Source organism: Dipodomys spectabilis, unplaced genomic scaffold (assembly GCF_019054845.1).
Source record: "Dipodomys spectabilis isolate Male_0828 unplaced genomic scaffold, ASM1905484v1 ptg000002l, whole genome shotgun sequence".
Classification (NCBI taxonomy): Eukaryota; Metazoa; Chordata; class Mammalia; order Rodentia; family Heteromyidae; genus Dipodomys; species Dipodomys spectabilis.
The window spans coordinates 43,363,910-43,391,136 of NW_024870679.1; the positions used below are offsets into that span (position 1 = coordinate 43,363,910).

Consider the following 27,227-nt stretch of genomic DNA (forward strand, 5'->3'; position numbering starts at 1 on the left):
CTCCAGACTCATGTCAATCTTGTGGGCCTTCCCCGCTGAAAGCCTCAATCCTGCCCCCCTCCCACTTCAGCCAGCCAGAAATGCTGAGTCACGGTGACTCGGCACTTTCCTTGCCGGACTCAAAGTTGGCGGGCAATTCCAGACCACGTCAATCACGCCTCTTTTCCGCCCCCTCTTGCACCTCCTAGCCTATCACAACTTAGGGAGGCGGCGTCGCTCCAGGTCTGCTGCTTTGTGCGCATGCTCCGTCGCAAAGGACGGTGGGAAAGGGGCGGGCCTCTAGGGCGGTTCCAAGCCGAAGAAGTTTGGAGCCTTTCCCTTTTGGCGAGCGTCCCGGAGAAGAGTCAGTAAGGTTTACGCAGCTCCCCACACCCCCCCCTTTTTTTTTTCTTTTCTTTTTTTTTTTCTCTTGGGCGCGTTACCGGGAGGGGCAGAGACCGGGTATCTTCTCTAGAAGAGAGGCTCAAGTGCCGGGTGGGGTGGAGCTTCTAGAAACCGAGTCCTGAGTACCGGTTCTGGTTCTTTGGCCGCGCTAGCGCCGCGGGAGGTCCGGCCTCGGTTGCTTGGCGCCTCCAGTCAGCCTGGGGGAGGGGGAAGTTATTTCCTCGTCGTTTCTGGAGTTTGAAATCGGACTCGCTGGCCTACCGCTGGGGCTCTTCTCTTGAGCAATACTTCCAGTCCAGCATTTTGTTGGTTAATTGGAAATGGAGCCTCGCGGGCTTTTCTACCTGGTCTCACAACATAACGCCATCCTCTGGGTCTCAGACTCCAAAGCAGTTTGGAGTTTCAAAAGTGAAGCGGGGTGGGGGAGGGGTCTTGGATTTGTCACAGCTTCCCCACTCCCTCCAGCTGGTGTGGACTCAAGTTATTCCTGCGTCGTAACTGGGCTGCCTTTGATTGGGAAGGGGGTGTGTTTGTAAAGCATTTACTTGGTAACACCAGAGTCAGGAAGCAGTGGTATTTTTTGTTTTGTTTTTTGTTTTCTTCAAACATGGAGGTGAGAATGAATTTGCATGGTAGTTCACACGGGTAATCCCAGTACCAGGCACATATACGTACACATATACACTATTATATGTATACACACATATAAAATACAGTGGGTGTGTGTGAGCAAGAGCTGGGCACTGGTGGCTGTCTCACGCCTGTAATCCTAGCTACTCCGGAGACTGAGATCAGAGGATCACAGTTAAAAGCCAGCCCAGGCAGAAAAGTCTGTGAGACTCTGACCTCCAATAAACCACCAGAAAACCGGAAGTGGTGCTGTGGCTCAAGGGGTAGAGTGCTTGCCTTGAGCTGAAGAGTGCAGGGACAGTGCCCAAGCCCACAGTTCAAGCCCTACAACCGACCAAAAAAAAGCATAATGAGGGCGCCAGTGGCTGCTCAAGAGGCAGAGATCTAAAGATCAAGGTAGCAAGTCAGGCAGAAAAGTCTGAGGGTTTTCTCTAATGAACCAGTAAAAAGTTGAGAAGAGGTGTAGTTCAAATGGTAGAGCACTGTCCTTAAGTTGAAACTGCGCCTGTGGCTCATGCGTGCCTGTAATCCTACTCAGAATGCTTAGATCTGAGGATTGAGGTTTGAAGCCAGTCTGGTCAGACTCTCCCATTGCCTATCAAAATAGTGTACCCTTGAGGGCTGGGAATGTGGCTTAGTAGTAGAGTGCTTACCCAACATGCATGAAGCCCTGGATTCTATTCCTCAGTACCACATCAGGAGAAAAGCCAGAAGTGGTGCTGTGGCTCAAGTGGTATAGTGCAGCCTTGAGCAAAATCAGCTCAGGTACAGTGCCCAGGCTGAGTTCAAGCCCAGAACTGTTTTAAAAAAAAAGAAAGTGTATCCTTGAGCACAGAACCTCAGGGAGAAGTGTCCAGGCCTTCAGTTTAAGCCCCAGGACCAGCACAAAAAAAAGTAAATTTGTTCACCAGTGTTCTAGGAACTCGGGAACTTTGCAGAAAGAAGATCATTAATTTGCAACTGGAGTATTACTTTGCATCAGATACTAAAATGAAAGAACCTCCACTGGAAGATGAGTGTGACAAAGCAATGGCACTACAGCTGGAGCAGCTAGATAAAATTGAGACAGAAAGCAGCAATGCTCAGGTAAATACTTAACCTTATAACACTTCATTACCCATTTAGTTACAAAATAATTTATTGGTTAAAAAACATAAATCCTTATCTCCACAGACACATCCCATCCCACTACAAGGTATATGTTGGTTTAGTTTGTTTTTTGACACAGGGTAGTGAGACCCTGGCTTCACACTTTTCTTCCTGATGCTAATGCCTTGGATTTTAGGTATACACTATGGTGCCTTCCAGGTATATTTTTAAGTGCCCAGTGTCTGTAAGGAAGTTATTGGATGGAAGAGAATGTTTGGTAAATGAAATGATTGGTTAATGTTAATAGATATTATAGAGTTGACAATTATTTATAACTTGAAATACAGCTAACTACAGCAAGTGCACCTTGTTTATGAATTTAATACATATGGTTTTGACCAGGCGTGGTATATAAAAATTTTAAAATTTTGCACTCCTTAGGCTACTCAGTTGATGCACAGAATTACAATAGTCTTTAAATTGTGTGTTCCTTTTGAATCTTGTATACTATAATTTTTGTTACTGCCTCTATTAAGTAGATGAGTATTTACTTTTGGGGGGGGGGGACGGTCCGGTCGTGGGGCCTGAACTCTGGGCCTGGGCGCTGTCCCTCAGCTCTTCAGCTCAAGGCTAGTGCTCTACCACTTGAGTCACAGCGCCACTTCCGGCTTTTTTCTTTTTGCTTATGTGGTGCTGAGGAATTGAACCCAGGGCCTCAGGCATGCAAGGCAGCTGCTCTACCACTGAGCCATCTTCCCAGCCCTACTTTTTTTTTTTTTTTTTTTTACCAATTTTGGGGCTTGAACTCGGTGCCTAGGCACTGTCCCTGAGCTTTTTGGGCTCTAGGTTACCACTCTGCCACTTGAGCCACACCTCTACTTCCAGCTTTTGGTGGTTGATTGGAGATAAGAATTTCCTCCTTGGGCTGTCTTCAAACAACTGTCCTCAGATTTCATTCTCCTGAGTATAACTAGGATTACAGGTGTGGCCTAGTTACTGTTGTTTTTATTTTGGCTGGTCAAGGGGCCTGAACTCTGGGCCTGGGCACTGTCCCTCACCTCTTCAGCTCAAGGCTAGTGCTCTACCACTCAAGCCATAGCACCACTGGTGGCTTTTTCTGCTTATGTGAGGCTGAAGGATGGAACCCAGGGCCTCATGCATGCAAGGCAAGTACTCCACCACTGAGCCACCTTCCCAGACTGCCTAGTTACTGTTTAAACTCTTAATATTCTTTTTCTTGATTCTTTTTATCCAAGTTAGGTCCCCTCTAGAATTGGGTATAGATTTTAGAGTGTTCTGTTTTTGTTTTGTCGGTTGTGGGGTCTGAACTTGGCTTGGGCGCTATCCCTCGGCTCTTCAGCTCAAGGTGAGCTCTACCGCTTGAGCTACTGTACCACTTCCAGTTTTCTAATGGTCTATTGGAGATAAGAGTCTCAAGGACTTTCCTGCCTGGGCTGCCTCAGATTTCAGCCTCCAGAGTAGCTAGGATTACAGGCGTGAACCACTGGCACCCAGCTTTAGGGTGTTTTATTTGGAGGGGAGGAGGTTGGTCATGGGACTTGAACTAGTCCTGGACGGTGTCCCTGAGCTTTTTGGCTCAATGTTAATCCTCTACCACTTTGAGTCACAGCTCTACTTCCTTCTCTGGTGATTAATTGAAGATGAGCCTCTTGGATAATCCCAGGGGGCTGGCTTTGAACCAAGATCATCAGATCTCAGCCTCCTGAGTAGCTAGGGTTACAGGTATGGGCCAACAGTTCCCTGTGAATTTGGCCTTTACAAGTTTTGATTATTTATTTATTTATTTATTGTTGGTCCTGGGGCCTGAACTCTGGACCTGGGTACTGGCCCTCAGTTCTTCAGCTTAAGGCTAGCCTTCTACCACAGGGCCACTTCGGCTTTTTCTGCTTATATGATGAGGAATCGAACCCAGGGCCTCATGCATGCAAGGCAAGCACTCTATCACTGAGCCACCTTCCCAGCCCCCCTCCCCTTTTTATTATCTTGAAGTAGTTTTACAAAGGGATTTTAATTCAACATGTTAATTAAGTTTTGATTCTTTAGATATAGCACAAACTAAAGAACTTGTTAGGAAGTGGCGCTGTAGCTCAAGTGGTAGAGCGCTTGCCTTGAGCTGAAGAGCTGAGGGACAGCGCCCAGGCCCAGAGTTCAAGCCCCACAACCGACAAAAAAAAAAAAAATACTTCTGCCGGGCGCTGGTGGCTCACTCCTGTAAAACCTAGCTACTCAGGAGGCTGAGATCTGAGGATCGCGGTTCAAAGCCAGCCGGGGCAGGAGAGACCGTGAGACTCCTATCTCCAATAAACCACCAGAAAACCGGAAGTGGCGCTGTAGCTCAAGTGGTAGAGCGCTCGCCTTGAGCTGAAGAGCTGAGGGACAGCGCCCAGGCCCAGAGTTCAAGCCCCACGACTGACAAAAAAAAGAAAAAAAAAAAGAACTTGTTAAAAGTAAACTGAGCTATTTCTACTGAGGTTAAACCAGAAGCAGTGGCATGTACTGGCAATTAACTATTGGGGAGGATGAGAAACAGGCTTGAGCCCAGAAGTTCTGTACCAGACTAAACAACATAGATCCCCATCTCTTATTTTGTGTGTGTGATTCACAGTAGATCAATATAAAGTAGCGTGATTCCCATTGATTTGAAAACACTGGTGAATACTGTGTATCTAGCAATTAACTTACATTCAAATATACATCAAATTTAGACTTAGTTGCCATGAAATTACCTACTGAATCATGTAGCACAATCCAGCAATTCTGAACTAAGGCCTTTTTTTTTTTGTTGTTGGTCGTGGGGCTTGAACTCTGGGCTTGGGTGCTGTCCCTGTGCTCTTCAGCTCAAGGCGAGCGCTCTACCGCTTGAGCCACAGCGCCACTTCCGGTTTTCTGGTGGTTTATTGGAGATAAGTGTCTTATGGAGCTTCCTGCACAGGCTGGCTTTGAACTGATCCTCAGATCTCAGCCTCCTGAGTAGCTAGGATTATAGGCATGAGCCACCGGCGCCTGGCAAGGCTTTTTTTCCCCCCCTTGCCTTTTTTCCTTTGTGTAGCCCCAGGTGTTTTTTTTGTTTTTTGGGTCCAGTCCTGGGGCCTAAACTCTGGGCCTGGGCACTGTCCTTCAGCTCTTCAGCTCAAGGCCAGCGCTCTACCACTTGAGCCACAGCGCCACTTGCGGCTTTTTTCTTTTTTGCATATGTGGTGCTGAGGAATCGAACCCAGGGCCTCATGCATGCAAGGCAGGCACTCTACCACCGAGCCACCTTCCCAGCCCCCCCCAGGTGTTTTTGAACTGATACTCTTGCCCAGTTCTGGAATCATCACACCCAACTAAATAGCAATTAGTTGTTTTTGATTAGAACAAGTAGTAAAAATAAGTATTTCTTCTATCAATACTGGCATTTGTTAAGTCAAGAGACTGTTTTTTTTTTTTTATTCCTAATTTACAACACTTGGCCCCAACAAACCAGACTAAAATTAAAAATAGTCACAAAAAAAAAACTTTATCTGACCACCTCAGAAATTGGATTAGATGGAAAACAGGTCAAATTTCACCCAAATAGGCCAGGTCCAATTAGCATGATAGCAAATTTCTCTTTACTTAATCTATACAGCAAAAGGTAACTTGAAATGGGGAGATATGATTAGCACATTTGTAATCCCACCTATTAAGGGTAATGTAGGAGGATGAGGCCAGTATTAGCTATGTAGCAAGCTTCTATGCTCAAATAAATATAACTTGATGTTAACTCATCAGTTATTTTTGTTTGGTGTGCACTTTACAAGGAAAGTAATATTGATGATTATTCATTTGTTTGTTTTTGTTTTGGATTGCTTGATTTTTGTGCCAGTACTAGGGCTTGAACTTTGCTTCAGCTCTTTTTTTTTTTTTTTTGGTCGGTCGTGGGGCTTGAACTCTGGGCTTGGGCGCTGTCCTTCAGCTCAAGGCGAGCGCTCTACCACTTGAGCTACAGCGCCACTTCCGGTTTTCTGGTGGTTTATTGGAGATAGGAGTCTCACGGTCTCTCCTGCCCGGGCTGGTTTTGAACCGCGATCCTCAGATCTCAGCCTCCTGAGTAGCTAGGATTACAGGCGTGAGCCACCAGCGCCCGGCTTTGCTTCAGCTCTTAAGTGGCTTTTTCCACTTAAGACTGGTAATCTACCACTTGAGCTACTCCTCCTTGTTCATTTTTTTGGTTGGTGGTGGGGCTTGAAGTAGGCCTGAGCCCAATCCTTCAGCTCTTCAGCTGAAGAGGAGCACTCTACCTCTTGAGCAAGAGCACCATTTCTGGTTTTCTGAGTGGTTTATTGGAGATTGAGAGTATCACAGACTTTCCTACCGGGGCTAGCTTTGAACCATAATCCTCAGATCTAAGCCTCCTGAGTAGCTAGGATTACAGGCTTGAGCTACCAGTGCCCAGCTTGTTCATTCTTTAACCCTTCTCTGTCTATAAACCCAACCTCTTTTTTACTCATTGAAATACTTTCATGGAATAAAATGTACCCAATTCTAGAATTAAACAGTGTATGAGTGTGGAATGTTTTTGTGTCTAGCAGTATAGGAATAAAACCAGCAGTGGAAAAATAAATAAAAAATAAAACCAGCAGTGGAGCAGAGCTTATATAGTAAGCTAACATAGTTTATTTAACAAACATCATGTAAAGACCCATCAGAAAAATGAGTGGTCTCAGGACCAGAAAACTGATTTAGGTTACTCATTATACCCTTCCTCAGCTCCCTTCAGGAAGTTTGTCTGATCATGACTGGTGTATTTGTTACAGGCAAGACCCACTCTTGGGCAGTGACCACAAGATGGTGGGTTTGGCCTGGCTGTCTTGCTTCTTTTTTCCCTCAGAAATATAAAGCTAATTTGCTAGGTGTCTGGGGTTTAAACCTATAATCCTAGTTACATAGGAGGCTGAGACATGAGGATTGTGGTTTAAAGCTAGGCTAAGCAGAAAATTCCAGGAGACTCTAATTAACTACCAGAAAAAGCTGAAGTGGAGCTGTGGCTCAAGTAGTAGATTGCAAGCCTTCGGCAGAAAAGCTAAGGGACACCACCCAAAGACCTGAGTTCAAACCCTGGAACTGGCATAAAATGAAGCCAATTAAATGACTAGATTTGTCCTTTCTGACATAAAGTAACTTGATAAAGATCTAAAGTCACATTTTGGTAAATGTGCAAAATTGGTGTAATCAGACACAGGACATAAGGAAATGGTAACATGGCTTAGTTCATTCAGTTGTACAGTTTATGGAATAATTGCATTTATCACTTTCAATGGAATGACTCATACACTACATTAATCACTTTTTAATTTCTTTTAGGAATCTTGTCAAGCCCACCACCCCAAAACTCAGGAGAGTGAACTGAAAAACACTACATTTTCGGACAATGGTAATAACATTGTTATAGGCTTATCAATAGGATAGGCTTTTTTTTTTTTTTTTTTGTTGGTTGTGGCGCTTGAACTCAGGGCCTGAGCTCTATCCCTGTGCTCTTCAGCTCAAGGGGAGGAGCGCTCTACCACTTGAGCTACAGCGCCACTTCCCGTTTTCTAGTGGTTAATATTGCAGATAAGAGTCTCACGGACTGGCTTTGAACCTCGATCCTCAGATCTCAGCCTCCTGAGTAGCTAGGAGCCACCAGCTCCCGGCTTTTTGTTTTGTTTTGTTACATTTTGCATGTGTATATACTAGTTTTGCAGCTTGAACTCAGGGCCTGGGTGCTGTCCTTGAGATTTTTTGCTCCAGGCTAAGGCTCTACCATTTGAGCCATATTTGGACTTCTGGCTTTTAGGGTAGTTAATTGGAGATCGGTGTGTCATGGGCTGACTTTGACTATCATCCTCAGGTCTCTGCTTCATGCGTAGCTAGGATTAAAGGCCTGAGCTAACAGCACCCAACATGTTCTGCATTTTAAAAGCATCTGTTAGCCAGATTCTATGGTTTATACCTGTAATCCTAGTTACTCAGAAAGCTGAATCCTGTTTTAGAATCAGCTGGCTTAGGAAATCTATGAGATTATTTTGTCCATCCAATCCCAGCAAAAAAATTACAAGTGGAGGTATGGATCAATGATAGAGCATCAGCTTTGAGCAGAAATGCTAATGGACAGTACCCATGCCCTGAGTTCAAGCCCTAGTAGTGGTCTCCCCAAAAAAAAACAAGAAAATGAAGCAATGCTTAGCTATAAGATGAAAATACAAATTTCTTGCACATTTATTTATTTATTTATTTGGGTCCGGTTATGGGGCCTGAACTCTGGGCCTGGGCGCTGTCCCTCAGCTCTTCAGCTCAAGGCTAGCTCTCTATCACTTGAGCCACAGCGCCACTTCCGGCTTTTTTCTTATGTGGTGCTGAGGAACCAAACCTAGGGCCTCATGCATGCGAGGCAAGCACTCTACCACTGAGCCACCTTCCCAGCCCTTCTTGCACTTTTAATACCTTCACAGTTAACTAAGCTATAAGGTTTCTCTAGCATAATTAAAATTTTGCTTTTTCAACCACAGCTATTCAAGCTTCCTGCTCTGGTTGTAAAAAAATCCTCCAGATGGGGCAAACTGCCTATCAGAGGAAAGGTTCTACTCAGCTTTTCTGTTCTACATTATGCATCACTGAATACATTACATCTGCCAATTCTTCACTTCCTACCAAGAGAACTTGCTCAAACTGCTCAAAGTATGTAATTTTAAATTGTTTTTATTTCATTACATACCTTTGCTTAAAGTCTTGGTTACAATATTCTGTATTTCCATTTTTTCTGAAGTTGTGTTACTTAGAAGCACCTTTGGCTTATTATTAAGAGGCTTGTAGACAACACAGAAGGAATCCTGTTTGTTTTTTAATGTGATTTCCAAAGTTTATGTTCCTACTCTAATCAAAATTCCCTATAAATGAGATTATTGGTATGATTGTTCTGTTTGCACTGTCACATCTGCCACAAAAATAAGCCTGTATTATGTTAATATGTCTTTCAAGATTACATTTCTTACAATTTATGTTTCTCTCTTTTTTTGGTCAGTTGTAGAGCCTGAACTCTGGGCCTGGGCGCTGTCCCTGAGCTCTTCAGCTCAAGGCTAGCGCACTAACACTTGAGCTACAGCACCACTTCCAATAGGGTTCCTTTTTCCCCACATCTTGCCAACATTTGTTGTTGGAATTTACCCGTTGGGGGATTAGAGTCGGTGGCTCATGCCTGTAATCTTAGCTACTTAGGAGGCTGAGATCTGAGGATTGCGGTTCAAAGCCAGTCCAGGCAGTAAAGTGCATGAGACTCTTCAATTAACCACCAGAAAATCGGAAGTGGTAAAGTGGCTCTGTAGCTCAAGTGGTAAAGTGCTAGCCTTGAGCAGAAAAAAAAAATCTTGGGACTGGGAAGGTGGCTCAGTGGTAGAGCACTTGCCTTGCATGTATGAGGCCCTGGGTTCGATTCCTTAGCACCACATAAGCAAAAAAAAGAAAAAAGCCGGAAGTGGTGCTGTGGCTCAAGTGGTAGAGTGCTAGCCTTGAGCTGAAGAGTTAAGGGACAGAGTTTAGGCCCCACAACTGGACCCCCCCCCCCCCCCCAAAAAAAAAACAAAAAAACAAAACTCAAGAATTGTTTTGATTTGCTTCTTTTTTTTTTTTTTTTTGGTCAGTCATAGGACTTGAACTCTGAGCCTGGGTGCTGTCCCTCAGCTCTTCAACTCCAGGCTGGCATTCTATCACTTGAGCAACTGCTACTTTTGGTTTTCTTTTTCTTTTTTGGCCTGGGGCTATCCCTCAGCTCTTCAGCTCAAGGCTTGAGCCCTACCACTTGAGCCACAGTGCCATTTCTGGCTTTTTTTTTTTGTTTATGTGGTGGTGAGGAATGGAACCCAGGGCTTCATGCATGCAAGGCAAGTACTCTACCACTGGGCCAACTTCCCAACACTTTTTTTTGGTTGGTTGTGGGGACTGAACTGTAGGCCTGGGCACTGTCCCTCAGATCTTCAGCTCAAGGCTAGCGGTCTACCACTTGAGCCACTTCCGGCTTTTTCTGCATATGTAGTGCTGAGAAATTGAACCTAAGGCTTCATGCATGCAAGACAAGCACTCTACTACTGAGCCACCTTCCCATCACCACTTCTGGTTTTCTCAGTGGTTAATTGGAGATAAGAGTCTCATGACCTTTTCTGTTTGGGCTGGCTTTGAACCAGGATCCTCAGGTCTCAGCCTCCTGAGTAACTAGGATTACGAGTGAGCCTTGGGCACCAGTCCTAATTTGTACTTTCTTTATGGCCTGGGATGATGAGCATTTCCTCATATGTTTCTTTTCATTCTTTTCCTTCTGAGAAGTCTCTCCTTAGCCCCATTGTCCATTTGAGAGTGATTGGTTTATTAGCTTTGGATGGGGTTTTTTTTTTTTCCCCTTTGGGCCAGTTGTGGGGCTTGAACTCTGGGCCAGGGCGCTGTCCCTCAGCTCTTCAGCTCAAGGCTAGCGCTGTACCACTTGAGCCGCAACACCGCTTCCTCTTTTCTGGAGGTTTATTGGCGATAAGTTTCATGGACTTTCCTGCTGGGGCTGGCTTTTGAACCTTGATCCTCAGATCTTAGCCTTCTGACTAGCTAGGATTACAGGCATGAGCCACCAATGCCTGGCAAATTCCTTGTTCTTTTTAAGTCCAAGCTTTCCACTGTAATGTGTCTAGAGGTATTCTCATGTCCTGTCATACTAAGAGTCTGTATACCTCCTGTCAGTAGGTAAGCTTCTTATTTGAGATTGGGGAAGTTTTCTGTAATTTTGTTAAATACTGTAAATTCTGTAATTTTGTTTTCAATGGTTGGTTTTGAAATCTTCTCCCTCATCTGTCCCAATAAGGAGTAATTTGATCTTTTTGGCAGAATCTGCCAACTCTTGAATGCTCCTTTGGTATGTAGGTGTTTCAGCCCTGAGGGCTGAGCTCAAGGGCTGGACTCTAGTTTGGAGCACTGCCCATTCTTTGGTCCCACTCTGGATTCCTGGTGCTCCCTGTAGGGCTCAGCTGAACTCTTCCTCCCAGGCCAGCAAGAGGTAAGGCTTCAGGCTTGAGTGTGAGCCTAGGCTGGTGAAATCTTTGTGTTGGAGCCCGAGGTTTTTGTCCTTTGTTCAAGGTTCACCCAAGCTCAATCTCTGAAATGATGGAATTGCCAGAGGCTGAATTTCCTTGTACAAGCTGAGACTTAGGCAGTCTCTGGGAACGGAGCTCAGAACTTTGTCTCAATTATGCTTCCTCCCCCATCTTTCTATGTCTCAGGCCTGCATCTTTTTTTTGTTTGTTTTGCCAAGCCTAGGGCTTGAACTCAGGGCCCACGCCCTGTCCTTGAACTTCATTTGCTCAAGGCTATCACTCTACCACTTGAGCCACAGTGCCACTTCTGACTTTTTCTGTTTATGTGGTACTGAGGAATCAAACTCAGGGCTTCATGCATGCTAGGCAAGCAGTTTACCACTAGGCCACATTCCTAGCCCCTGATACCTATTTTGATGCAAGTTATTATCTTTTAACCTCTTGGTCAATTGTCTATCCTTTCTTTGTTCTGGACTATGTCCTGACAAGGCTGGCCCCTCTGGCCTTTGTATATCAGTTAACAGGTCAATATTTTCTGTAAGGCAACATCTTAAATAGTATTTTTGGTAATTTTGATCTTAGAGTCCTCAGAGTATTTGTGAAATAACTTCTTCCCTAGAATTTACAAACCATACTTGGAAATGTTCTTTTTAAAAAAATAGATTCCAGATGATGGGGGCGGGGTGGGGGGAGTGTATTTTTTGTTGTTGGGTCATGGGGCTTGAACTCTGGACCTGGGCCCTGTCCCTGAACTCTTCATCTCAAGGCAAGTGTTCCATCACTTGAACCATGTGCTACTTCCGGTGGTTGATTGTAGATAAGAGTCTTATGGACTTTCCTGCCTGGGCTGGCTTTGAACCATGATCCTCAGATCTCAGCCTCCTGAGTAGCTAGGATTACAGGTGTGAGCCACCAGCACCCGGCTTTTATATATATATATATATATTTTTTTTTTTTTTTTTTTTTGGTCGGTCATGGGGCTTGATCTCTGGGCTTGGGCCCTGTCCCTGCGCTCTTCAGCTAAAGGCGAGCACTGTACTGCTTGAGCCACAGCGCCACTTCCAGTTTTCTGGTGGTTAATTGGAGATAAGAGTTTCATGGACTTTCTTGCCTGGAGTGGCTTTGAACCATGATCCTCAGATCTCAGCCTCCTGAATAACTAGGATTTACAGATTTACAGGCATGAGACCCTGGTACCCGTCTACACACACACACGCACACGCACACACACACGTACGTTATTTTTTTGTTATCACCGTCAACAATTCGTAAAAGTTAGATTATGGGCCTGGGAAGGTGGCTTAGTGGTAGGGTGCTTGCCTTGCATGAGGTCCTGGGTTCGATTCCTCAGCACCACATAAGCAGAAAAAGCCGGAAGTGGTGCTGTGGCTCAAGTGGTAGAGCACTAGTCTTGAACTGAAGAGCAGAGAGACAGCGCCCAGGCCCAGAGTTCAGGCCCCAAGACCAAAAAAAGAAAGTTACATTATCCTTGAAACTGCACATTCCAGGGTCTGGGAAGGTGGCTCAGTGGTAGAGCACTTGCCTTGCATGCCAGAGGTTCTGGGTTTGATTCCTCAGCACCACATAAGCAAAAAGCCGGAAGTGGCACTGTGGCTCAAGTGGTAGAGCACTAGCCTTGAGCTGAAGAGCTGAGGGACAGCGCCCAGGCCTAGAGTTCAGACCCCATGACCGGACCCAAAAAAAAAAAAGAAACTGCACATTCCAATATGTTTATAATTCCTATTACAGATAGGTATGGAAATTTTTTTAAGGAGTATTTTATCCAAAGTTACTTGATAGAAGTGATAGTACTGTATATTAAATTTAATTTTCTCTTTCAGGGCTGATGATTTTAACTGTTATCTCAGTGAAACAGCAAGGCAGAGTTTCAGGGGGTTAACTATGGTGAAAATGCTTAATGGTATCCTTTTATTTTTAGAGAAATTTTAAACCCAGAAGATGTGATCACTGTCCAGATAGAAGACAATACTACTGCCAAAAATTACTGCAGCCAATCTTGTTTTTCGTCATATGAAGAAAAAAGAAAGCCATGTGTTACCATGTGTACTAATAGAATTTTGGCCAAGTGCAGCATATGTCAAAAGACAGCTATTGTAAGTTATAATTTTTAACATTTACAAGGATTCTGATTATTAATTGCCAAAAAATTTTAATCATGTTTCTTTAATCTTAGATTAAATATGAACTAAAATACCAGAGCATGAAACACAGTCTTTGCAGTAACACCTGCTTTTCAAAGTTTCACTCTGTCAACAATTTCATCATGAACTGTTGTAAGAACTGTGGAGCTTATTGTTATACCAGTTCTAGTCTGTTGCGTCTGTTTCAAATGGAAGGACAGCCTCATAACTTGAGTAATTTGAAGAATATTTCAGCATATAAGCAGCAGGTATGTTGAAAGATCCAGTTTTCTTTCATTAGTCTGTGAATGCTTCTTCACTTGGAAATGTGAGAGTACAGTTTTTAGTGCCATTGGGGAAATTTTTCAGTTGGTAACCTGATTGAATTGGAAGACTTTCTTCTCAACAGTTGTAGCTAGGAATTGATGATAAATGCTGTAAGTTGGTTTTCCTAAAGGAAGAAGCCATTACAAACTACAGTTAAAAGCAAGTATGCCGAGTGCTGGTGGCTCACTCCTGTAATCCTAGCTACTCAGGAGGCTGAGATCTGAGGATCGAGGTTCAAAGCCAGCCCGGACAGGAAAGTCCATGAGACTCTTATCTCCAATAAACCACTAGAAAACCCAAAGTGACACTGTGGCTCAAGCGGTATAGTGCTCGCCTTTAGCTGAAGAGTGCAGGGACAGCTCCGAAGCCCAGAGTTAAAGCCCCACTACCAACCCCCCCCCCCCCCCAAAAAAAAAAAAGCAAGTATAAGCCAGATGCTGGTGGCTCATACCTGTAATCTTTTAATCCTTGTTATTCAGTAGGCTGAGAATCATAGTTTGAAGCTAACTGGGCCAGGAAACTTTATGAGACTCTTTCATCTCCAATAAACTACTCAGAGAAAGCTGGAAATGGCACTGTGGCTCATGTGGTAGAGCACTAGCCTTGAGCACAAAGAAGCTCAGGAACAATGCCCAGAGTTCAAACCCTAGGACTGGCCAAAAAAATATAGACAGCAAGAATAATTATAATACACTGTTTATTAGTAAGCCCCAAACAGAAAAATGCTATTTTGAATTCAGTAAATTCACTCCTTTGACCTATTTTGAAGATCATCTAGAGGATGACATGCTTTCCTTGTAGTGGTTATAGAAAGAAAATGACCCAATGAAAAATCTGAAAGTGGAAAAGCTAGACAGGATAGGCAAGAAAATAATGAAAATCTCCATCTCAAAGAGTTGAGTATGCCTGTCATCACATCTGCCTAGGAAGGATAAATAGGCTTGATGGCCCAGGTCCATCTTGACATAAATAGTACATAGTAAAGCTATGTTGGGTGGCTCATGCCTATAATTCTAGCTACTCGGGAGGCTGAGATGTGAGAATCATAGTTCCAAGCCAGCCCAAGCAGGAAAATCTATGGGACTTTTTCCAATTAACTAGCAAAAAAAGCAGAAATGATACTGGCTCAAGTGGTAGAGTGCTAGACTTAAGTGAAAAAAGACATGAGAGCAGCTGGCCCTGAGTTCAAATCCTAAGACCTACACCAAAAAAATAGTTTTAAAAACTTAGAAAAAAAAAGTCTAGGCTGGGAAGTTGGCTCAGTGGTAGAGTGCTTGCCTTGCATGCATGAGGTCCTAGGTTCGATTCCTCAGCACCACATAAGCAGAAAAAGCCGGAAGTGGCACTGTGGCTCAAGTGGTAGAGCACTATCCTTGAGCTAAAGAGCTGGGGGACAGCGGCCAGGCCTAGAGTTCAACCCCCACAACTGACCAAAAAAAAAAAAAGCCTAAGCAGAAAGCTTGTCCCATAAATGTAATAAGCCTCTGAGTTTGAACTCCACGGAGATTTCCTTTACCTTCCACAAAAAGGGTAAAATTTAGTTAATTATTAATTGTGTTGTTTGGCCTCAGTTATACTTGAGTTTGTTACATGCCAGGACTTAAGAGTATCATTTTTAATCTCTTAAGCAGAAACCAGCCAAAACATTTTGTGTGTCATCAAAACCATCTTATGAAGTAATTGAAATTACTAATCACTCCGGGGAGACAGAGATATTCTGCTCTCTTAATTGTTTATCTGCACACAAAACTGTGGTGGAATCTTCTACAGGTATTGTTTTATTTATTAACTTCAGTTTTACTTAACTATTCATAATGCATGCAGTTCAAGCCCACAGTCATCTTGACTATGGCTGAGAAGGTACAGAATAATTATGTAGTTTAAGCAAAAAAAAAAAAATGTAAGATTCCCTCAAAACCAGAACAATAAGAACTGGAGATGGGCTGGGAAGGTGGCTCAGTGGTAGAGCGCTTGCGCTTGCCTTGCATGCATGAAGCCCTGGGTTCGATTCCTCAGCACCATATAAGCAGAAAAAGTCGGAAATGGTGCTGTGGCTCAAGTGGTAGAGCGCTAGCCTTGAGCTGAAGAGCTGATGGACAGTACCCAGAGTTCAAGCCCCACAATCGACCAAAAAAAAAAAAAAAAGAACTGGAGGTGTGTTTAAGCAGTGAACACCTGTTTAGCTCAAAATCTCAGTACCGTACAAAAAAGTTAGAAACTGTAAAATTTGGTGCTAATGACTTTTATGTCAAAGAAACGTTATTAAGCCACTAGAGATTAAATACTTATATTTAAGAATTGTATTAGATTAACACAATCAGATCTACTTTTTTTTTTTTTTTGGTCATGGGCTTGAAATCTGGGTCTTGTTGCTGTCCCTCAGCTGTTCATCTCAAGGCATGTGCTCTACCACTTGAGCCACAGCGCACTTCCGCATATTTCATTTTAATAGAAGATATATGAGGGGCTGGGAAGGTGGCTCAGTGGTAGAGCACTTGCCTTGCATGCATGAGGCCCTGGATTCGATTACTCAGCACCACATAAGCAAAAAGAAAAAAGCCGGAAGTGGTGCTGTGGCTCAAGTGGTAGAGCGCTAGCCTTTTTTTTTTCTTCCGGTCGTGGGGCCTGAACTCTGGGCCTGGGCGCTGTCCCTCAGCTCTTCAGCTCAAGGCTAGCACTCTACCACTTGAGCCACAGCGCCACTTCCGGCTTTTTTCTTTTTGTTTATGTGGTGCTGAGGAATCGAACCCAGGGCCTTGAGCATGCAAGGCAAGCGCTCTACCACTGAGCCAACTTCCCAGCCCATAGAGCGCTAGCCTTAAGCTGAAGAGCTGAGGGATAGTGCCCAGGCCCAGAGTTCAGGCCCCACGACTGACAAAAAATAGTCTAAATAATAACATAAAAACACGTATCACTAATTTATTCATATATCTTCTATTTTTTGGGGGGGGGGTCCGGTCATGGGGCCTGAACTCTGGGCCTGGGCTCTGTCCCTCAACTCTTCAGCTCAAGGCTAGTGCTCTACCATTTGAACCACAGTGCCACTTCCGGCTTTTTCTGCATATGTGGTGCTAAGGAATTGAACCCAGGGCCTCATGCATGCAAGGCAAGTACTCTACCACTAAGCCACCTTTCCAGCCTATAGTCTTAATTTTTTTGTGTGTGCCAGTTGTGGGGTTTGAACTCAGGGTCTGGGTGGTGTCCCTGAGCTTTTGTACTTAAGGCTAGCATTATTATCACTTTGAGCCACAGCTCCACTTCCAGCTTAAAAAGTTTTAATAGTTTATTGGAGATATGAGTCTCATGGACATTGCTCAGACCTCAGCCTCTTGAGTAGCTGGGATTACAGGCCTGAGCCACCAGCACCTGGCTTAGATTTTTTTTTTTTATGCATTTTATTCTATCATTAGAAATGCTAGAGTTTGGGGCTGGGAAGGTGGCTCAGTGGTGGAGTGCTTGCCTTGCATGCATGAGGCCCTGGGTTTGATTCCTCAGTACCACATAAGCAGAAAAAGCCGGAATTGGCATTGTGGCTCAAGTGGTAGAGTGCTAGCCTTGAGCTGAAGAGCTCAGGGACAGCACCCAGGCCCAGAGTTCAGGCCCCATGACTGACAAAAACAAAAAACAAAAAAAGGACTAGGGTTTGAACTTAGTACTTCATACGATAAGTAGACACTTGAAGTCATAACTCGAGCCTACGTAAATATTTAGCTAAATACATTAGTACAGTTTTGTTTTCACTAGTATATATTAACAACCTATTTTAGGGCTTAGTTTTTAGGAGTCACTTGGTCAACATTTAGCTTCTTCAATACATTGTAGTAAGAATGGTTTTGGTAAAAAGGTATATACTTATTCTGCTTTGTGAAAACAAGACTTTAATTTAGATTTTCATATAAAGTGTAGTATAGTTTGAAATATTTTAATAACAATGATGAAGGACTGAGAATTTAGCCAGTATGACTATAGTTCTTACTACTGTACAAGATTCAATGATAGCAGCTAAAGGAACCAAATTCTAGTCCCAAGTAGGTGTTCTGTCAAAGAGCCTGATAAAGGGTCAGCAGTGCTTACTATATAGACAACCTAGTGATTAATAGTTCCCTTAATGTTGATGTTTATGAAAATGTTACCAAATAGTGTAAAACTACTGAGAAACTATGTGCAAAGACAAAAGTTAACCAATTTAATGTTATTGACTTATTAAGGAATCTTGCTGTTTCTAAGCCCAAATAAAAATTTTACCCTTTAAATACCTTAAGATTGTTTATTTTGAAACAAAATAATCAGTGTTGGGGATCGTATAACAGGTTTCATAAGAAGCAAGGGAGCCAGGTGCTGGTGGCTCACGCTTGTAGTCCTAGCTATTCAGGAGGCTGACATCTGAGGATTGTGGTTCAAAGCCAGCCCGGGCAGGAAAATACTTGGGACTTTTTTTTTTTTTTTTTTGTCCATTGTGGGCCTTGAACTCTAGGTTGGGTGCTGTCCCTGAGCTCTTCAGCTCAAGGCTTAGCACTAGATCACTTGAGCCATAGCATCACTTTTGGCCTTTTCTGCTTATATGGTGCTGAGGAATTGAACCCAGGGCCTCATGCATTCAAAGCGAGCACTCTACCACTGAGTCATCTTCCAAGCCCCTGTGAGACTTATAAGTGTCGCTGTGGATCAAGTGGTAGAACACTAGCCTTGAGCTGAAGAGCTCAGGGACAGCGCCCAGGCCCAGAGTTCAAGCCCTATGACGAACCAAACAAAAAAAAACAGTAAGGGCCCAATCACTGAGGTATACCCTAGCCCAGTCTAATTTTTAACGTGTTTTCCAATTGATTCTACCTAGTTTTTAACAAATATTTTTGTTTTTAATCACAAAAGATGTTGCCATGGTGCAAGATGCTGCAACAGATCCTCTTTCTCCAAAGAAAGAATCTATTCCAGTTATAAGCAACATAGTGTCATTAGCAGATACTCAGGTTTCCCAGCCCATCATGAACAGTGATCTCTTAGAAGGTAAAGTTGAAATGAAAACATTTGTCATAAACACTGTTTTGTCATACTTTATGAAGGTGTCTATAATAAATTTTCCTGTTCTTTTTTGATAAGGAATGAATTGTAGGGCTGGGAAGGTGGCTCATTGATAGAGTGCGTGCCTGGTATGCATAAGGCCCTGGGTTCGATTCCTCAGCACCACATAAGCAGAAAAGGCTGGAAGTGGTGCTGTGGCTTAGGTGGTAAAGTGCTAGCCTTGAGCTGAAGAGCTGAGGGACAGCGCCCAGGCCCAGATTTCAAGCCCCAGGACTGGCAAAAAATGCAGCAGTTTATAGATTGTAGTATGAGATCTTTAATATATGCTTTAATTTGTTTTGAAGGTACAGATTCTTCAGTTGGGACAAATGAGATCACAGATGTAAGTCTTAAAATTTTTGGCTTTGTTCACTTTCATGAGTAAATTACATGTGTACATATATAAAAATACTAGCTTCTCAGGAGGTCAAGGTCATAGAATGAATCCAGGTTCAGCCAGCCTGGGCAGGAAAATCCATGAGACTCTTATCTCCAGTTAACTACCAAAAAGTCAGAAGTAGAGCTATGACTCAAGTGGTAGAGTGCTAGCCTCGAGCAAATAAGCTCCGAGACAGTGAATGCCTAGGCCCTGAGTTCAAGCCCCGGGACCATTATGCACATTATGCACAGAAAAGACATAGTCATATTTCTATCCTTCTTAGTGTACTTATGTTTTAACTACCTGTTCTAATCATCTGAGTAAGTACTATTTTTCTATAATGTACTATGACATGTACTCATTTAAACATTTAATGCTGAATCTAGATCTAGATTACAAGTCAGTGATAATTAATTGTTAATGTTTCGCCTTAAAGAAAGCTCTCATATACTTTACTGTGTTAGAATACAGATTTTCAGTGTTTCGATAATTTGAAAGCTTATTTTAAAAGCAAGTTTTATCCCTTTTTCCAAAGATCTGTAAGAACTCGCCCAATGAATCAAGTGATGGTGTTGGTAATAGTTTGGAACAGCCAAGCCTTTTACCGTCTTCATCAGTACTCAATCAGCATACAGTTGATTCCAGTACTGAAGTGCAGATAGACAAAGTTTCCAGCCAGGGTCCTACATACACTGGGAAATCTGTGAAAGGAAGTGATGGTCTCTGTCACCCAAAATTTACACCCAAAGTACAAAAAGTTGAAGATAAACCACAAGGTATTAAAAAATCCCGGCGTTTGGATTTCCAGCATTTGGAGAACAGTATTAAAAAAGATGTGCCATTTTGTTATTTTTGCCATTTATTCTACCAGAAAAATTTTACCTGTAGAGAAGAATCATTTGCAACGCAAAGAGCTTGTAATTTGAAAAGACCTCTGGAAAATTTCAGGAAGCATGAAGAAAGTGAAATACATTTGAAAGCAGTTCAACTTTGGAGACAATACCAGCTTTGTGATGAAGCTATCCATGATAATTCAAAACAAATTGAAGATAGCCGTAAAAAGTACCTAAAGCTTATAATTGAAAATATTTTATTTCTTGGAAAGCAGTGTTTACCACTAAGAGGAAATAGCCAGTCTATTTCACCTGTAAATAAAGGCAATTTTTTAGAATTGTTAGAAATGAGAACGAAAGATAAAAAAGAAATGTTTCAACTTGGGAATTCAGAAGTTGACTTCTATAATAGTACACAGACACAAATTGATATCATTGAAATAATAAAGACTGAAATGTTGCAGGATATTGTGAATGAGATCAATGTCTCTCCTGCTTTTTCAATAATATGTGATGAGACAACTGGCAGTTCCATTAAAGGACAATTTTCAGTTTGTGTAAGATACGCACAGAAAACATCAACGGCTGTCTTAATTAAGGAACGGTTTCTGGGTTTTGTTGATATTGAAGAGCTGACTGAGACCCACTTACATAAGAATATCAAAACATACCTACAGCACCTTGGAGTTGACTTGAGTAAAATATCTGGCCAGGCCTATGAAAGTACTACTAATTTGAGGCTAAAATTTAATAAAATGGCTACAGAATTCAAGAAGGAAGAGCCAAGAGCTTTATACATGCATTGTTATGCACATTTTTTTGAGTTTGCAGTAACTGGGTTTTGTAAGGAAATAAAAGAACTTAGAGGTGCTCTAAATACTCTCAGTTCTTTGTTTAACATTATTCATGTATCTGGAGAAATGTTCGCAAAGTTTCAAAACATTTGCAAACTTGGTCAAGATAAAACATGCAAGAAACATATGTCACAAACATGTTACATAGTTCATGATGATGTGTTACTATCTGTGATTGATGGTCTTCCAGAGATTATTGAAACACTGGCCTTTATATCATGCCATTCTAACAGAAGTCTGGCTGGTGAATTGAGCGACTTGCTGACATTGATTTCCAAATTTGAATTTATCTTTTGTTTGAAATTTCTTTATCGAGTCCTCAGTGTTACAAGAATTCTTTCCAGAGAGCTGCAAAGTGAAACCATGGACATTTTTTCTTTGTCTTCAAAAATAGAAACAGTTTTGGAATGTTTAACCTCTGAAAGAAGTGATGCATTTTTTAAAATAATCTGGGATGGAGCAGAGGAAATACGTAAAAAAGTAACCAGTAAAGGTTTTGAAGTCGAAAAACCTTCACTTCAAAAAAGAAGAAAAATTCAAAAAACTGTAGATCCTGGCAATTCAGATAGTATGCTTTTTTCTACTTCAACAGACGAACAGTATAAAATTAGTATTTATTACCAAGGATTGGATACTGTACTACACAATTTAAAGTTATATTTTTCAGAGTTTGATTATTGCAAAATGAAGCAAATTTCACAGCTATTACTGAAGTGGAATGAGCCATTAAATGAAACAACAGCCAAATATGTTCAAGAATTTTGTAACCTTGATACAGACATTATCCCTGAACTTAGATTTTATCAGCAGTATGCAAAGCTTAACTTCGTCTCACATTCTGATTCCATCAACTTCATCAACTTGGGTTATCTATTTATTCAACATGGTCTTTACAACAATATTCCTTCAATCTCCAAGCTGTTACATACTGCTTTATCTTGGCCTATTACCTCACTGAGTGCTGAAAATTTATTTTCTACACTTCCTCGTCTTAAAAGATACTTATTTCATACCATCGGACAAGAGAAGCATAGTGGCCTAGCCCTGATGGCTGTTGAGCAGGAATTAGTAAGTAAATTGGTAGAGTCTGAAGGACTCAGTGGAATTGTAGAAAAGTTTATCAGTCAGAAGAAAGGTACATAACACCTGAAACTGAATTTGTGTTGTCCTAGTGAGGTTTGTAAGTTTGTTGCCTAGACTGGTGTGCATTTTGTGAGCTTAAATAATTATCCCACCTCAGCCTCCTATGTAGTTGAACTGTAGAGTCTCATCAATACTCTGGTCTTGAGATCCTAGTTTTTATTTCAAAATTACGTCTCCTTTTTATTTCCTGTTTTTATTATAGTTTTACCTTTTATATTTTTATATCTTTTTTTAAGAAAGTATCTTCCCTAGACAATATAGCACAAATTTAATTAAAAAATTCAAAAGTTACAGAATGACAGTGAATTCCCCATTCCTTCTTTAGTACTCAGTTCCACACCTTGAATTTGTACGTTTCTTAAATATATTTAGAGGTACTTGCAATAAGTAATAAGGTAGATTATACAGGGTTTTTTTCTCTGTAATGTATAATGGGTGTTACTAAACTTGAAGATTTTTTTTTCTTGATATTAGGTCTCATGTGTTGCTGAGGCTGACCTTAAACTCAGACTCAATCAGTCTTGCTTCAGCCCCTTGAGTGCTAAGACTAGGCATGATGCACTACTGTGCCCAGATTGTGCTTTGTGTGTGTGTGAGTGTGAGTGTGAGACATGGCTTCATTACTATGTAAACCAGTCATGGACTTAAGCAGTCCTGCCCTAACCTGGAGTGCTGAAACTAGTGCTACTACACCCAAATTAGGAGTGGGTATCTTTTTTTCTTCATGTGTGAGACCAAAGTTTCATTTTGTACCTCTAATCTTAAACTTATGGGCTCAGGCAGACCTTAAGCTCGAGTGCCAAGACTACAGCACTATCATGCCCAGATTGTGGGTTCTTTTTTTGTGTGTGTGTTTATGTGTGTGACAGGGACTTTCAGTATTGCCCAGGCTGACCCACAACTCACTATTACAATATACAAGTTGTGGGGCTTTTGTTTTTCATTTTTATGACAGGGTCTAATTTCCAGCCCAAGCTAGCCTTAAACTCTTAAGCAGTCCTTCCTTAAGCTTGAGTGCTGAGACTGCAGCACTATCGTGCCCAGGTGGTGGGGTTTTTTCTTTTTCTTTCTATGACAAGGCCTTTGTTTTGTGTCTAGGCTGCCCTTAAATTCATAGGCTTAAACAGACGTGTACTATTGGGATGCCCAACTTGGGGGCTCAAGCAGTTCTAGAGGCCTCGTATGTGTTGAGACTATATGCACATACTATTACTATTCCCAAATGGTGTGTGTGTGTGTGTGTGTTGGGGGGTGGCAGTAAGAGGTGTTATTTTTATGACAAGGTCTTGTTTTGCAGCTCAGGCCACCTTTAAATTCCTGGGCTCAAACAGTCCAGCCTCAAGCTCAAGTGCTGAGAATACAGCACTACTATGCCCAGATTGTGGGTGTTTTTTTTCTTTTTCTTTTTGTGTATGACAGGGCCTTGTTATGTTGTCCAGGCTGCTCTCAAACTCACGGTTTAATAACACAGGCATGTATTATGGCCATGCCCACTTAGTGTGTGATTTTTCTGTTATTTGTGTGTGTGAAACAGGGTCTTCTGTTGTCTACACTGGCCTTAAACTAATGGGCTCAAGCAGTCCTACCTTAATCTCTTGGGTGCTGCAACTATAGGCATGTACTACCATACCCAGCTTTTGTACATTCATTGTGGGTAGGGGTTTTTTGGTTGTTGTTTTTTATAACTTTGGTAACAGGGTCTCATGTAGCCCAGACTGGCCTCAAACTCAGAATCATTATCCCTGATCTTCCTAATTATCAACATGTACACTTATCTTTCTGACACTGACAGATTGCTTTCTTTAAGAATTGGCCAATTTATATTCCCAACAAAAATGCAAGAATTGGTGTTTCCTCGTCTTCAGTCTCAGTAGAATTTGGATTGGATAACTGTCCATTTGGGTCATTTGTATTTATTTGAACTGTTAAATTTCTCATTAAAATTATATTTTGGGTGTTTATACTTTTCAACTGGATAATGTTCATGTTATGAAAACCTGACTACTTTTCAAATAACTACAACAGATGGGCCTCTTGTGAAATTTTGTAAAAAAGTTTAAATAAAGGAAATCTGTTCTTTAGAGATTCGTCTGGGCCTTTTTATATTTTTTTTTTTTTTTTATTGTAAAGCTACTATACAGAGGGTTACAGTTACATGAGTGAGGTTATGAGTACACTTCCTCTTGAACATTGTTACCCCCTCCATTGTTTTCCCCCTACCATCCCCTCCCTCCCTCCCTTCCCCGAGGTTCTTTTTTTTTTTTTTTTTTTTGATTGTGATTAAATGATTACATAATTTCAAAGTCACAAGTTCATTCTAACTTCCCTGGAGCAAATTGTCTACCACAGTCTGTAATATATAAGTGTTCACATGTTATATACCATATTTGTGATCAGCAGCATGGGGATATTTAGTAGTGGTTCAACCAGATGAGCGGGAGTTCTTTGTTTCTTAAGTCCTGTTTTATCGTATCACCTAACCTTTTGGATTTAGCATCCACTTATCAGGGAGACCATGTACCGTTTGTCTCTTTACTCTTGGCTTACCTCGCTCAACATGATTCCTTCTAGCTCCATCCATTTCCCTGCAAATGCCATTATTTTGTCATTTCTAATGGCTGCATAATATTCCATTGTGTATAGATACCACAATTTTTGGATCCATTCATCTGTGGTGGGGCATCTAGGTTGTTTCCATATCCTGGCTATTGCGAACAGTGCTGCAATAAACATGGAGGTGCACGTGTCCTTGTATATTGTTCCTGTTGTTCAGGGTAGATGCCTAGAAGTGGTATGACTGGGTCGTAAGGGAGGTCAATCTTTAGCTTTCTAAGGACGTCTGGGCCTTTTTAAAAAAAACAAAAAACATTTCTCTGGTAACCTTATCCTTTCTGTTTCTCTACCTTTAAGGTGATACACAGGGATTACCATTTCATAAGTCAGGTAATAAGTTCATTGCACCCCACCCCTTTGCTTTCTCCATTTTTTTAGGCCCTACCCATAAATGGTATAATTCTCTTCAATATGTCTACTGAGTACCACTGCTGCATTTGTGGTAGCACAGCTCTCCTTTGCCCCCCCAACACATAAATGTGCAAATGGGGGAGGGGAGCAAAAATCCATCTCCATTGTTTTTCTTCTTTTGGCTTGGGCACTATCCCTCCCTCAGCTCTTCAGCTCAAGGTGAGCGCTCTACCGCTTGAGCTACATTGCCACTTCTGGTTTTCTCTTGGTTTATTGAAGAGTCTCACAGACTTTCCTGCCTAAGCTGGCTATGAACCTCAGCTCCTCAGATCTCAGCCTCCTGAGTAGCTAGGATTACAGGCGTGAGCCAACAGCACCTGGCTCCACCATTGTTTTGGGGCCATTCTTGAACGAGCACTGTCCCTAAGCTTTTTTCCCCAAAAGTAGTGCTTTGCCACTGAAATACATAGCTCTGCTTAGTTGGAGACGAGTCTCAGCCTACTGCCTGGATTGCCTTTGAACTTTGACCCTCATCTCAACCTTAGTAGCTAGGATTACAGAATTTCATTGAGACTTGTAATACCGGGGTTTGAACTATATCTCTATACTGGTTAGAGCTTGAACAACAAATCCCTAGCCCTTTTTCAAGTAGGATATCCAGTTTGTGCCCAGCTGTAGTGTAGATCCTCATACTATACCTAGAATAATGGGAATGTACCATAATACCTAGCATTTTGTGATGGGATATTGGCCTTGCCATAGGCTGGCCTCACACCAGCATTCTGGGTTTTTTTGTTGTTGTTGGCTGTGGGGCTTGAACTCTGGACCTAGGTGCTGTCCCTGAGCTCAAGACAAGCACTCTTGTCACTTGAGCCACAGCACCACTCCCCACACCAGCATTCTGATCTCTCCCAGGTACCTAGGATTATAGGCATCATCAATGCCTGGCAGTTCTGTATTTTTTGTTGTTGTTGTTCGTGGGCTTGAATTCTGGGCTTGGTTGTTGTCCCTGCACTCTTCAGCTCAAGAGCACTCTACCACTTGAGCCACAGCACCACTTCTGTTTTCCAGTGGTTTATTGGAGATAAGACTCTCACGGACTTTCCTGCCCAGGTTGGCTTTGAACTGTGATCCTCAGATCTCAGCCTCCTGAGTAGGATTATAGGCATGAGCCCCTGGGGCCTGGTAATTTCCTAAGAGTTGTGGAGAGTATTGTAAGATGAGGTCAGTTATTACTACTAGGATAAAATGTAAATATTTGAACCATGGCCATTTAAACAGCCAACAATTCCCACATATTAACTTATTCCAGATTAAGGTTAATTGCTTTTCCCCTGATTTTTTTCAAGTAGAAGGCAGGACCTAGAATGGTTATTTTGAATTTATTTTTTTTGTAATTATCTGAAATCAGCTTTGTCTTTTGTTGTCCTCCCCAACCTGTGTGAATTTGAACTCTAAATCACATTTCTACTCTTGCTGGATCTTTGTAGAGCCTTTCCTGTTTGCCTCACTCCTGATTCGATTCTTGGAAGCATCATTTTTTTCTTTTTTGCTTTGCCCTGGCAGCAGTACTTTCTTCCTTAGCAGCGGTTGAATCCACAATGCACTTTTGTAGCACTGCATCATGCTTTCTTCAGAAACAACAGCACCACATCATCCACACGTTTTCAAGTATTCTGGATCTTAAGCCAAGCCTGTAGATCGGCATCTGTTTGTGATTGTAACAAGACCTGGGTTCTGCTCAAGGATAGCTCTCACAGACTCAAGGATGAGTCTCACAGACTTAACTACCCAAAATGGCTTCAAACTACCATACTCAGATATCAGCCCTAGGAATAGGATAACAGGCATGCTCCACTAACACCCAGCTTTAGAGCAGAGTCTTTCAAAGGTCTTCTATTTTAGCTCTGTAACACCCTCTAGCCGGGTACTGGTGGCTCACGCCTGTAATCCTTCTCAAGATGCTGAGATCTGAGGATCTCAGTTCAGGCAGGGAAGTGTGAGACTTCAGTTAACCACCAGAAAACAGGAAGTGGTGCTTGCCTTGAGCTGAAGAGCTCAGGATCAGCTCCCAGGGCAGAGTTCAAGCCCCACGACCAACAACAAAAAAGACCTAGATTACAATTCACTTGTCCTTTTGTTCAGTTTTGCATTTGTCCTCAATATAGTCAGAGACACCTAATTTGCATTTTCTCAATTCCAGTAATAGGCTCTTGTAACTAATCACTACCTGGTGAACTATATTTCAAAATAATTTCCTTGGAATTATCAAGACTTCATGTGTGGTTCACAGGCAGTACATGTACTTATTTGTCCAGTGCAAGGCCTTCTGTCCA

General features: G+C 42.2%; 1 protein-coding gene across 4 annotated transcripts; it reads left to right on the forward strand.

Moving 5' to 3' along the window:
* Positions 1 to 286: 286 nt before the first annotated feature.
* On the forward strand, positions 287 to 24,012 carry Zmym1 (zinc finger MYM-type containing 1). 4 transcript variants are annotated; one of them, XM_042682174.1, is made up of 10 exons: positions 287 to 343; positions 1,926 to 2,100; positions 7,450 to 7,519; positions 8,634 to 8,802; positions 13,132 to 13,306; positions 13,387 to 13,602; positions 15,289 to 15,430; positions 18,530 to 18,664; positions 19,024 to 19,061; positions 19,633 to 24,012. In XM_042682174.1, exons 2-10 carry the CDS (start codon positions 2,005 to 2,007, stop codon positions 21,925 to 21,927), a joined length of 3,336 nt encoding a protein of 1,111 aa, XP_042538108.1. In that variant the 5' UTR covers positions 287 to 343; positions 1,926 to 2,004; the 3' UTR covers positions 21,928 to 24,012. The 4 variants fall into 4 exon arrangements, with proteins under 4 accessions (XP_042538108.1, XP_042538100.1, XP_042538091.1 ...); XM_042682166.1 differs by having other exon boundaries at positions 310 to 347; XM_042682157.1 differs by having other exon boundaries at positions 337 to 352.
* Positions 24,013 to 27,227: the final 3,215 nt, after the last annotated feature.